This window comes from Trichomycterus rosablanca, chromosome 1 (assembly GCF_030014385.1).
Source record: "Trichomycterus rosablanca isolate fTriRos1 chromosome 1, fTriRos1.hap1, whole genome shotgun sequence".
Taxonomy (NCBI): Eukaryota; Metazoa; Chordata; class Actinopteri; order Siluriformes; family Trichomycteridae; genus Trichomycterus; species Trichomycterus rosablanca.
Window position 1 is genome coordinate 77,048,992 of NC_085988.1, and position 13,270 is coordinate 77,062,261.

General features: G+C 40.9%; 1 protein-coding gene across 2 annotated transcripts in view; it reads right to left on the reverse strand.

Annotated features, from left to right (window-relative positions):
- trim24 (tripartite motif containing 24) overlaps positions 1-13,270 on the reverse strand; it is a 42,013-nt gene that overhangs the window by 9,856 nt on the left and 18,887 nt on the right. For both annotated transcript variants that reach the window (XM_062996448.1, XM_062996447.1), the window contains exons 10-13: positions 11,758-11,892; positions 8,385-8,505; positions 8,219-8,276; positions 7,857-7,992 (exon numbers count right to left, since the gene is read on the reverse strand). In XM_062996448.1, coding sequence (XP_062852518.1) covers positions 7,857-7,992; positions 8,219-8,276; positions 8,385-8,505; positions 11,758-11,892 — 450 coding nt within the window. The remainder of the gene's footprint in view (positions 1-7,856; positions 7,993-8,218; positions 8,277-8,384; positions 8,506-11,757; positions 11,893-13,270) is intronic.

A 13,270-nucleotide genomic window follows, 5' to 3' on the forward strand; every position in this document is an offset into this window, starting at 1 on the left:
CAAATATTTCATTATATCTTTTCATGGGACAACACTATAGAAATAAAACTTGGATATAACTTAGAGTAGTCAGTGTACAACTTGTATAGCAGTGTAGATTTACTGTCTTCTGAAAATAACTCAACACACAGCCATTAATGTCTAAATAGCTGGCAACATAAGTGAGTACACCCCACAGTGAACATGTCCAAATTGTGCCCAAAGTGTCAATATTTTGTGTGACCACCATTATTATCCAGCACTGCCTTAACCCTCCTGGGCATGGAATTCACCAGAGCTGCACAGGTTGCTACTGGAATCCTCTTCCACTCCTCCATGATGACATCACGGAGCTGGTGGATGTTAGACACCTTGAACTCCTCCACCTTCCACTTGAGGATGCGCCACAGGTGCTCAATTGGGTTTAGTCCATCACCTTTACCTTCAGCTTCCTCAGCAAGGCAGTTGTCATCTTGGAGGTTGTGTTTGGGGTCGTTATCCTGTTGGAAAACTGCCATGAGGCCCAGTTTTTGAAGGGAGGGGATCATGCTCTGTTTCAGAATGTCACAGTACATGTTGGAAGTCATGTTTCCCTCAATGAACTGCAGCTCCCCAGTGCCAGCAACACTCATGCAGCCCAAGACCATGATGCTACCACCACCATGCTTGACTGTAGGCAAGATACAGTTGTCTTGGTACTTCTCACCAGGGCGCCGCCACACATGCTGGACACCATCTGAGCCAAACAAGTTTATCTTGGTCTCGTCAGACCACAGGGCATTCCAGTAATCCATGTTCTTGGACTGCTTGTCTTCAGCAAACTGTTTGCGGGCTTTCTTGTGCATCAGCTTCCTTCTGGGATGACGACCATGCAGACCGAGTTGATGCAGTGTGCGGCGTATGGTCTGAGCACTGACAGGCTGACCTCCCACGTCTTCAACCTCTGCAGCAATGCTGGCAGCACTCATGTGTCTATTTTTTAAAGCCAACCTCTGGATATGACGCCGAACACGTGGACTCAACTTCTTTGGTCGACCCTGGCGAAGCCTGTTCCGAGTGAAACCTGTCCTGGAAAACCGCTGTATGACCTTGGCCACCATGCTGTAGCTCAGTTTCAGGGTGTTAGCAATCTTCTTATAGCCCAGGCCATCTTTGTGGAGAGCAACAATTCTATTTCTCACATCCTCAGAGAGTTCTTTGCCATGAGGTGCCATGTTGAATATCCAGTGGCCAGTATGAGAGAATTGTACCCAAAACACCAAATTTAACAGCCCTGCTCCCCATTTACACCTGGGACCTTGACACATGACACCAGGGAGGGACAACGACACATTTGGGCACAATTTGGACATGTTCACTGTGGGGTGTACTCACTTATGTTGCCAGCTATTTAGACATTAATGGCTGTGTGTTGAGTTATTTTCAGAAGACAGTAAATCTACACTGCTATACAAGCTGTACACTGACTACTCTAAGTTATATCCAAGTTTCATGTCTATAGTGTTGTCCCATGAAAAGATATAATAAAATATTTGCAGAAATGTGAGGGGTGTACTCACTTTTGTGATACACTGTATATATATATATATATACAACCCCTGGCAAAAATTATGGAATCACCACTCTTGGAAGATGTTCTTTCAATTGTTTAATTTTGTAGAAAAAAAAAGAAATCACAGACATGCCACAAAACTATCATTTCTCAAACTGTCAACCCTCTGGCATTAAGAAACAATAAAAAAAGAAACAAATATAATAGTTGTGGTCAGTCACAATTGCTTTTTTTTTTAGATCAAGTAGAGGGAAAAAATATGGAATCACTCAAATCTGAGGAAAAAATTATGGAATCATTAGAAAACACTGCACCATTATTACTTTGTTGCACCACCTCTGGCTTTTATAATGGTTTAAACTCTATGAGGCATGGAGTTAACTAATGACAAACAGTATTCTTCATCAATCTGCCTTCAACTGTCTCTTGCTGTTGCCAGATCAGCTTTGCAGGTTGGAACCTTGTCATTGACCATTTTCTTCAATTTCCACCAGAGATTTTCAAATGGATTGAGATCCGGACTATTTGCAGGCCATGCCATTGACATTATATGTTTTCTTGAAGGAAAGTTTTCACGTCCTTTGCCCTATGGCAAGATGCATTATCATCTTGAAAAATGAAGTCATCATCACCAAACATCCTTTCAACTGATGGAATAAGAAAAGCGTCCAAAATTTCAATGTGGACTTTGGCATTTATTAAAGACCATCTCCCCTGTGCCTTTACCCGACATGCAGGCCCATATCATCAACAACTGTGGAAATTAACATGTTTTCTTTAGGCAGTTATCTTCATAAATTTCATTGGACAGACACCAAACAAAAGTTCCAGCATCATCACCTTGCCCAATGCAGATTCGCGATTCATCACTGAAGATCACTTTTATCCAGTCACCCACAGTCCACGATTGCTTTTCTTTAGCCTACTTTAACCTTGTTCTTTTCTTTTTAGGTGTTAATGGTGGCTTTTGTTTGGCTTTTCTGTATGTAAATACCATTTCTTTTAGGTGATTTCTTACAGTTCAGTCACAGACATTGACTCCACTTTCCGGCCACTTGTTTCTCATTTGTTTTGTTGTGCATTTTCTGTTTTCAAGACATATTGCTTTGTTTTCTATCTTGATGCTTTGATGTCTTACTTGGTCTACCAGTATGCTTCCCTTTTACAACCTTCCCATTTTGTTTGTACTTGGTCCAGATTTTAAACACAGCTTACTGGGAACAACCAACATCTTTTGCGACATTCCACAATGATTTATCTTCTTGAAGGAGTTTTATAATCCTCTCATTTGTTTCAACTGACATATCTTGTGTTGGAACCATGATTCATGACAATCTGCTTTGTGCAACAGCTCTCCGAGGTGTAAGCACTCTTTTTAAACTGAAGAATAATTAGCAAATCTAATCTGCTGCAGATGTTTTGTTTTTGAACTGCAAATTACAGAGTGATTCCATAATTTTTTCCTCAGATTTGAGTGATTCCATATTTTTTTCCTCTACTTGATCTAAAAAAAGCAATTGTGACTGACCACAACTATTATATTTGTTTCTTTTTTTTATTGTTTCTTAATGCCAGAAGGTTGACATTTTGAAAAATGATAGTTTTGTGGCATGTCTGTGATTTCTTTTTTTTCTACAAAATTAAACAATTGAAAGAACATCTTCCAAGAGTGGTGATTCCATAATTTTTGCCAGGGGTTGTATATACAGTATATATATATATATATATATACAGTGTATCACAAAAGTGAGTACACCCCTCACATTTCTGCAAATATTTCATTATATCTTTTCATGGGACAACACTATAGACATGAAACTTGGATATAACTTAGAGTAGTCAGTGTACAGCTTGTATAGCAGTGTAGATTTACTGTCTTCTGAAAATAACTCAACACACAGCCATTAATGTCTAAATGGCTGGCAACATAAGTGAGTACACCCCACAGTGAACATGTCCAAATTGTGCCCAAAGTGTCAATATTTTGTGTGACCACCATTATTATCCAGCACTGCCTTAACCCTCCTGGGCATGGAATTCACCAGAGCTGCACAGGTTGCTACTGGAATCCTCTTCCACTCCTCCATGATGACATCACGGAGCTGGTGGATGTTAGACACCTTGAACTCCTCCACCTTCCACTTGAGGATGCGCCACAGGTGCTCAATTGGGTTTAGTCCATCACCTTTACCTTCAGCTTCCTCAGCAAGGCAGTTGTCATCTTGGAGGTTGTGTTTGGGGTCGTTATCCTGTTGGAAAACTGCCATGAGGCCCAGTTTTCGAAGGGAGGGGATCATGCTCTGTTTCAGAATGTCACAGTACATGTTGGAATTCATGTTTCCCTCAATGAACTGCAGCTCCCCAGTGCCAGCAACACTCATGCAGCCCAAGACCATGATGCTACCACCACCATGCTTGACTGTAGACAAGATACAGTTGTCTTGGTACTTCTCACATGGGCGCCGCCACACATGCTGGACACCATCTGAGCCAAACAAGTTTATCTTGGTCTCGTCAGACCACAGGGCATTCCAGTAATCCATGTTCTTGGACTGCTTGTCTTCAGCAAACTGTTTGCGGGCTTTCTTGTGCGTCAGCTTCCTTCTGGGATGACGACCATGCAGACCGAGTTGATGCAGTGTGCGGCGTATGGTCTGAGCACTGACAGGCTGACCTCCCACGTCTTCAACCTCTGCAGCAATGCTGGCAGCACTCATGTGTCTATTTTTTAAAGCCAACCTCTGGATATGACGCCGAACACGTGGACTCAACTTCTTTGGTCGACCCTGGCGAAGCCTGTTCCGAGTGGAACCTGTCCTGGAAAACCGCTGTATGACCTTGGCCACCATGCTGTAGCTCAGTTTCAGGGTGTTAGCAATCTTCTTATAGCCCAGGCCATCTTTGTGGAGAGCAACAATTCTATTTCTCACATCCTCAGAGAGTTCTTTGCCATGAGGTGCCATGTTGAATATCCAGTGGCCAGTATGAGAGAATTGTACCCAAAACACCAAATTTAACAGCCCTGCTCCCCATTTACACCTGGGACCTTGACACATGGCACCAGGGAAGGACAACGACACATTTGGGCACAATTTGGACATGTTCACTGTGGGGTGTACTCACTTATGTTGCCAGCTATTTAGACATTAATGGCCGTGTGTTGAGTTATTTTCAGAAGACAGTAAATCTACACTGCTATACAAGCTGTACACTGACTACTCTAAGTTATATCCAAGTTTCATGTCTATAGTGTTGTCCCATGAAAAGATATAATGAAATATTTGCAGAAATGTGAGGGGTGTACTCACTTTTGTGATACACTGTATATAATGTAAATATATTGATATTTACCTTTACATTTTCAGCATTTAGCAGACGCTTTTATCCAAAGCGACTTACACAATGAGCAATTGAGTGTCAAGGGCCTTGCTCAGGGACCCAACAGTGGCAACTTGGTGGTGGCGGGGCTTGAACCGGCAACCTTCTGTTTATTAGTCCAGTACCTTAACCACTATGACATATATACAATATAGTATAATGTAGCCTAGTAGTTGTATCAACATCTGCATGTTATCAATAACTGTCAAATCAAATGTCTGTTTATTTATTAGGATTTTAACGTCATGTTTTACACTTTGGTTACATTCATGACAGAAACGGTAGTTACTCATTACACAAGATTCATCAGGTCACAAGGTTATATCGAACACAGTCATGGACAATTTAGTATCTCCAATACACCTCACTTGCATGTTTTTGGACTGTGGGAGGAAACCGGAGCACCGAAGGAAACCCACGCGAACACGGGGAGAACATGCACACACAGAGAGGACCCGGGCCGCCCCACCTTATAAAACCTTTCTCTTATCAAATTAAGAGAAAATAAAAATAAATTGTGCTCCAGTGGGAAGTAAGAACAGAAATTAGTCTCTCATCACGGATTAAATGCTGTATTTTCGCTGTACACGTTTCTTTTTTGGAGAGCGCCATTTGTCTCCTGTCTCACTCGTCTTTTTCTCAACTTTCTCCTGCACGGTCGTCTGTATCTCTCCCTTCGTTTTTTCTACGTTTGCTATCTTTCTTTTTCTTTCCACCGTCTTTCCACATGTAACTCGCCTCTAACTCTCTCAACTGTCTGCACTGCAGTCGCAGTGTTTACCGGCTGGAATGCACAGACTTGATTGGCTGAGTGGTGTCACGTGTTTGGTTCTCATCCGCTAAACCGCTACCGTAAAGACTACAAAAGCTGCGCCGGTTAAAATAGAAGCGCTCCGTCAGGTTTCAAATCCTAACTTTCTGTTTTGGCTGTAGGTCCGGGTCCGTATGGGACAGCTTCTGGGTCCGGACCCGGACCGCGGTCCGCCTGTTAGTGACCTCTGGTCTAGAAGATGACCAACTCAATCAGCAGCAACAGATGAGCGATCGTCTCTGACTTTACATCCACAAGGTGGACCAACTCGGTAAGAGTGGACAGTGGGTGGATACAGTATATAACAACTCCAGCAGCGTTGCTGTGTCTGATCCACTCATACCAGCACAACACACACTAACACACCACCACCATGTCACTGCAGTGCTGAGAATGATCCACCACCTAAATAATACCTGCTCTGTGGTGGTCCTGACCATTGAAGAACAGCATGAATGGGGGTTAACAAAGCATGCAGAGAAACAGATGGACTACAGTCAGTAATTGTAGAACTTCAAAGTGCTTCTATATGGTAAGTGGAGCTGATAACATGGACAGTGAGTGTAGAAACCAGAAGGTGGTTTTAATGTTATGGCTGATCGGTGTATGCCCAAAATAGCAAGCCTATTAAAAACAGCAAGCCTATTAAATACACCCAAAAAAGAACCATATCCATATTAAATATGCTCCCCCAAAAACACAAACCTAACAAATGTGCCTTAAACCTCGCCTATAGCATTAATCTTCTTTCTGTCCTGATTTTTTGCTGTCTAGCTTTCACACCTATAAAGAACCACAGAGAAGACCATAGTCTGAACAATACTGATCTTTGTTTGTAGAGACAAATCATTACATTTGAAGATCTTTTCCTGTTCTTATTTTATGAAAAAATATCCTGCTGTTTGTTGTTCTGCATCTATAAATAGTGGCTACACCTAAATATATTAATCAAGCTTGCGTGTTGTGTTAACTAATAGTATATCAACCAATACTTCATCATGTTAATTACTTAATTCAATCATACCCTAATGTGGCTATCATCTGAGTAATCATCATCATTAATAATGAATCTGTACTGAGATCTTTCATTACAAACACAAGCTACAAATATTCAAACTGATCCGTTTCTCTGTTTAAAGAAGTGTGCTCCTGTTTACAGACAGGAGCCTGTTTGTATGTGTGTGATTGTGAAAAAAAAATGTCCACTGATGAGAATTTTAGCTACAAGGTGAACTACAACAAATCATCCTCACCCCCCTCCCCAGCAACACTGGTATCATGAGATGCTAGACAGCTAGCAAGGGAGTCTTGCCTGCTATCATTATTGAGGAATAAGAGTAAAGGCCTAGTAAAAAGCTATTAAATGTATTTAATGTTAATGTCTGGAGAAATGTAGACAAACCAGCTTGGCTCTTATTGATCACTTAACAATTTCACATTTTAACTACATTTTCTGTTGTTTTACCCAAAGGTAGTTCTGGAGGAAACCTGTTTACACACCCAAGGTTGAAGACCGCAAGTCAAGACTGCTGTGCCAACCATGCAGCTCCTGCTAGATATGACGGGAACCTGGCGTGTTTGCACCAAAAATGTCCAGAACTCACTACGAACTTTATTACAGACTGGACTGAATAATGCAGAACTCCAATTGTTTACATTATTATTTTTATATTTATTATTGTATATATTTTTATATTCTTTGGCTAGTTATAACTTTTAGTTCAATTTAATTTTGTGTATGTATGATTGGTGTAAATCCTATTTATTCAAATTATTCTCCAGGCTACCCAAGGAATATGGGTTCCTGCTGAGTCTGTTCCCCTCAAGGTTTCTTCCTGTAATTTTAAGGGAGTTTTTCCTTGCCACTGTCGCCCTCGGCTGCTCAACGGGGGTTATTGGTCTGTCGGTCCTGGATTCTGTAAAGTTGCTTTGAGAAATTGTCTACTTTAAAAAGCACTATACAAATAAATTTGACTTGACATGGCTGGTTCTGTGTTTTGCATTTCTAATCCTTAAAGTGAATTATTTTGCATCTGACAAGCTAATTCAAAGTTCCTAAATTACAAATAAACAAAGAACACAAAGTGCTCTGCTTCTATTAATGGAAAACTGCTAAAACTACATTTAAATGCTTACAAAGTGAACATCGTCATCGTCTTCTGGCTCATCCTTGATGACGATGACAGGTCCTGGAGATACTCGTCTCCTTCTCTTGGTTGTAACCGTTGGTGGTCCGCTGGATGGAGGCTCTGAACGTTTCCATGTAGCGACTCTGAAAATGAGAACGAGGAAAACTAATGAACAGACACAGTGAGTAGATGAGCACAGAGTACAATTAAAAAGCAGTGTGTATGGACGCTGGGGTGGTGCAGCAGTAAAACACGCTGGCACGCAGAACCTCAAAGGGGTTCTTCATAACTGAGATCTGGTAATTGAATATGACTAGTTTGGGAGGAAAAAAGCAGTGTGTATAATACAACAGCATAGGGCATATTTACCTTGTCCTTGCTTCTGATGATGTAGGAGCAGACATTGGAGAAACCTGTCTTAATTGAGCTGAAAACAAAAAAAGACACCCATGTTAAACTCTGATAGGAGAATCTTCCTCATTTTACTTCAATAGTTTCTTGGATTTGTGATAACAGGATTTGTGATAATACTTACTATTTCTGTCAGCCACAGTGGGAGGAGGGTTATGAGAATAACTGGGTCTGGGTCCTGATACAGACAGGGAGCCAGTGGGTTCACTTCTCCTGCTGAGATATGAAGCTTCCATCATGTTTCTCTACAAACACATATCATCATCTGTAGTTAGAGAAGTTTAGTTATATCAATATTATTAGCAAATCAATTTGCACTTAAATAGATTGGGTGGGTGAGGGCAGTATGACCAATTCGGCACCTGGTTATAATTGTCGGATCTTGCTTTTTTTAAAAGTCTTGGTTGTGTTTAACAAAGATGTGGGAAGTCATTTTATGCAGTTTGTTTTGGGAATTGCTGGACCAATCTTCTCGCCATTTTATTCTGCAGTAATCTTTGATGTCTGGGTAGGCATCAGTTATTGGGATGCATCTCCAAGCAATCTCTTTGTCTCTCAAAGTCAATGTCAAAGTTGCTTTATTGTCAAAAACTGCAATATGTACAGGACATACAGAGGATTGAAGTTGCGTTACTCTCTGACCCATGGTGCAACATTAAACATTAATTAAACAATAAAACTAGAATAAAAGAAGAATATAAAAATAGAATAAGAATAAACACACTAAAGCGCAAATATATATATACACTGACACAAATATGAAGATATAGAGGTAAAAAGACCATTTGAAAAATTCTAAAAATAGAAGTCCCAATATTAAAACTTAGGCATTTAAAGTGGCAATGCAGATTATGAAGTCTTTGTTAAAACCAGTGTAATTCCAACAGCAGAGTAATTCTCGCTTCCTTCACCAAGCTATCTGCTTTTTTGTTACCTTCTATGCCACTATGACTGGGAATCCAGCAGTAGACAATGGAAACTCCTCTGGTGTAAAGTTCTTTGTCCAATTTAAGCAGTTCTTGGCTGATTGGATGATCTGTTCTCATGGACTCAAGAGCTTGCATGCAGGATTTAAAATAATCAGAGCAAATCACACAGTGTTTATCAGGACTAATAATTATGTGTCTGATGGCCAAGAGGAGCGCATGAGCCTCTGCCGTGAATATTGAGGCATGATGAGGGAGACGGATACTGTTACAGTGGCCGTTGGTAAAAAAAACACTGCACCCACATGGGTCTCTGTTTTCGATCCGTCAGTAAAAATAAAGCTGTGTTTTGGAAATCTAAATCTGATTGAGTTGTATAAGGATAGGTAGTCAAGTGGTGACATAGTCTGTTTTGAGGACTTTGTTAAATTAAGTATTACATTCGGTTTCCGGAGTCCAGAGAGCAGGCAGAGGAAGCTTAGTGGGGCCTCATAAGCAATGTAAATAACGAGAATATTAATGAGTATTTAATTAACCAACATTGTTTGATTAATGCTGTCAGTTAAAAAGGTTGCTTGGATTGATTTACAACAGCTGATTTGAACTGAGAGTGAAGCTGAAGAGTTGCTCTAGAAAGGGTGTGTTATAATTGTGACTTATCAGAAAAACCTTTAAACCACTTGAATTCTAATAGACAAAACAACTCTATAAAATTATACTCAGTGAAACTTTTCATTCCCAGAATAAATCAAACAGGGAAGCTGTTTCGCATCAGTATGAAGTCTGCCTGATGTCACATTCTGCACATGTGAATTTGTGTGCAATCTTTCACATCACATGACAATATATGGGGAGAAGGTTGAGGTGCTGTTGGACATCAGAGCAGGCTGATGGCCGAAGCCCAGCAATGGACTGACGCCCTGTCCAGGGTATTTTTTCCTTGCGTCAAGTTTCCCAGTGTTATCGGCCCTCAAAGCTAACCTGACCAGTATAAAGTGGTTGATGGAAATTAAACTAATATTGTCAAATGCTTTCAATTATCCAATGCATTTCTATTTTTAGATGTACATTTACATTTTCTGCATTTAGCAGACGGTCTTATCCAGAGCAACTTACAGAAGTGCTTCCATAGTAAACATTACCTTACTCGAGTTTAAATAGACAACAGTTCAAGAACACAAATCTGCTGAGACCCTGATAGAACCAACAGGTTTTTTTTCTTTTTGCAGGAAATGAGTAAGAGTTAGTAAGTAAGTACATGTCAGCTTAAGTGCTTAGTAAAAAGAGGTGATGAAGGTTTTTAATCGTCTTTTGAAGACAGCAAGAGACTCAGATGTTCAGACAGACAGAGAAAGTTTGTTCCACCACTTGGGTGCAAGTACAGAGAAGAGCCTTGATGCTTTTCTTACTCGAGTACAGGGTGGAGAATCAAGTCGAGCGAGACTAGTCACTCGGAGGTTGCGCGGTACAGAGCGGGGTTTGATTAGACCACAAAGGTAGCTTGGGGCTGGTCCATTTTTGGCTTTGTAGGCGAGCATCAGTGTTTTAAACTGAATTTGTGCAGCTACAGGAAGCCAGTGAAGAGAACGCAGCAGTGGGGAGGATGTGGCAGTGTTTAGGTTGGTTAAAAACCAGACAAGCAGCTGCATTTTGAGTTGCAAGGGTTTAATAGTGGACATGGGAGCACCTGCCAGGAGGGAGCTGCAGTAGTCCAGCCATGAGATTACAAGATGTATACTTAGTTACTATCAGTCCGTTATGAGATTAGACTGAGTTTCTTTGTTTAAAATCTAAAGTGGAAACTAGCCTTGGTCATTGTGTTTATGATTTTGCTATTAATCTACTTTCATGCAATGAAGAAAGCCATTTAGGCATGAAACTCAGTGATGTGCATCATATTTAAAATATATCGGAATGAGAATTTGCATCACTAGTATATACTGGGTCAGTGGAAGGCTAGTGGACAGAGCTTTGGGTGGTCAGTTGGACGACTATGAGTTCTGGCTCTGACATGCAGCCACTCTTGGGTCCTTGATCAAGAATCCTAGCTCTCTTAGTGCACCTCCCAATAGCTAAGCAGTTCGACCTTTCCCCCCTCGAACATAACCAATCATGATTGACCGGCTGATAGCACAACTGAGGTTAAAACCCCAGATCTCAGTGAGGGTGGGCTAGCATATTTGACTGCTGTGTCACCAAAGTGCCCCCAGTAATTTTGCTGTACAGATACATGTTAAAAAAAAAAAAAAAAAACACCAAAAAATTTATTTAAATGCTTTTCCTGGTGTTTAATCACTGTTTTCATGTCAAAATGACCAGCTTTGGTATTTCTCTTCCAAGTAACGTATCTGCTTTTGTACACAGATAAACCGACACAATATTTACTATTTACTAGGATTTGATCTGGTAAAAAGGTGCATAAATTTAGACTGAATCTCAGCTCTGAAAATGCTTGTAAACAACACTAATGCAATAAAAGGTCAGTTCATACTCAGATAAATGGACCTGTGAACGAAGGGCTTTATACAAGTTCTACAGTACTATCAACTACTCCTAAATTATTCCACTTACCTGAATGAGAGAGGCTTGAGACGTAAGAAGACCAGCATTCTGAAGAGGTGCGTTCTGGGGATAGCGAGAGAGTCCCTGCATTACTTCCATGGGTTTAGGCGGGAAGTTAGTGTTGTTGATTAGCCCTCGTAACGTCTGGAACAAAAATAAAGATGCAGAATTTAAATGTGTGATTACTCTTCCACATATAAAACCTGCACTGCAGACTAGCACAGCCTGTTCTAGTACTTTTTAGCCATGTGAAGCAATCAGTCTTGATTTCCACCACGGTGTGGAAATGGGAGGGTCATAATTCTTCATTAATAGAATGAATCCATTGTTCCAACATGCCTCATAGCAACAACTCGGGCTGAAGATGTAAGAAATGGTTTCTTGGCCCACACTGGGACTCCTAATACCAAACAAGCATGGTTACAATGCCACAGCCTAAGTAAATGTCACTAGTGTGCTATCTGTTATGGGCACCATATACTCATTTTATAATGGATAATGCCAGAATGATGTGCCATATCACAAAGTCTTTAAACATTTTAATTCAGCCAGTTCTCACTGAAAAGGCAAGCTTGGGTATTCAATTCATATAGACACCACAATACTAAAAAATATTTGAGGAATCTTCCAAAAGTTTCCGCACTTTTATCTTTTGGTTGGAAACGGTGAGGGTGGAAGGAGTCTCGATCGCATTGGTCGTGTCCGAGAGACACAGAGAGCTTATAGTCCAGATTTAGCACCATCTGATTTCAACCTTTTTGGACGCTCAAAGAAGCTTTAAGAGGAAGAAGATTTTCATGTGGTGATGATGTGAAAGCAGCAGAGCATCAGTGGCTACACGCTCAACCAAAACCATGTTTTGCTGATGGCATTAAAAAGTTGGTACGATGCTGGGAGAAATGCATCGGAAGGTGACCATGTAGAAAAGTGATGTTATTTGTTTTTAAAATTCTTAATAAAGAAAGTTTTAGAAAGTGCGGAAACTAAAAAATAAATAAATGTGTATATGTACACCGATCAGGCATAATATTATGACTACCTTCCTAATATTGTGTTGGTCCCCTTTTTGCTGCCAAAACAGCCCTGACCCATCGAGTCTGTTGGGCGAGCCAGCCAGTCTGTTGGGCGGGCCAGCCTTCACTCCCCATGTGCATCAATGAGCCTTGGCCGCCCATGACCCTGTCGCCGGTTTACCACGGTTCCTTCCTTGGACCACTTTTGAAGATACTGACCACTGCAGACCGGGAACACCCCACAAGAGCTGCAGATTTGGAGATGCTCTGACCCAGTCGTCTAGCCATCACAATTCAGCCCTTGTCAAACTCGCTCAAATCCTTACGCTTACCCATTTTTCCTGCTTCTAACATCAACTTTGAGGATAAAATGTTCACTTGCCACCTAATATATCACACCCACTAATGCCTACGATTTTTGCCCTGATTTTCGCTCGGCGACTGGTCGGCGCTAGATTTGCCGGCTATTTTGAACGTGGTATCATTAAACCCCTTGTCACTTCTTGCGT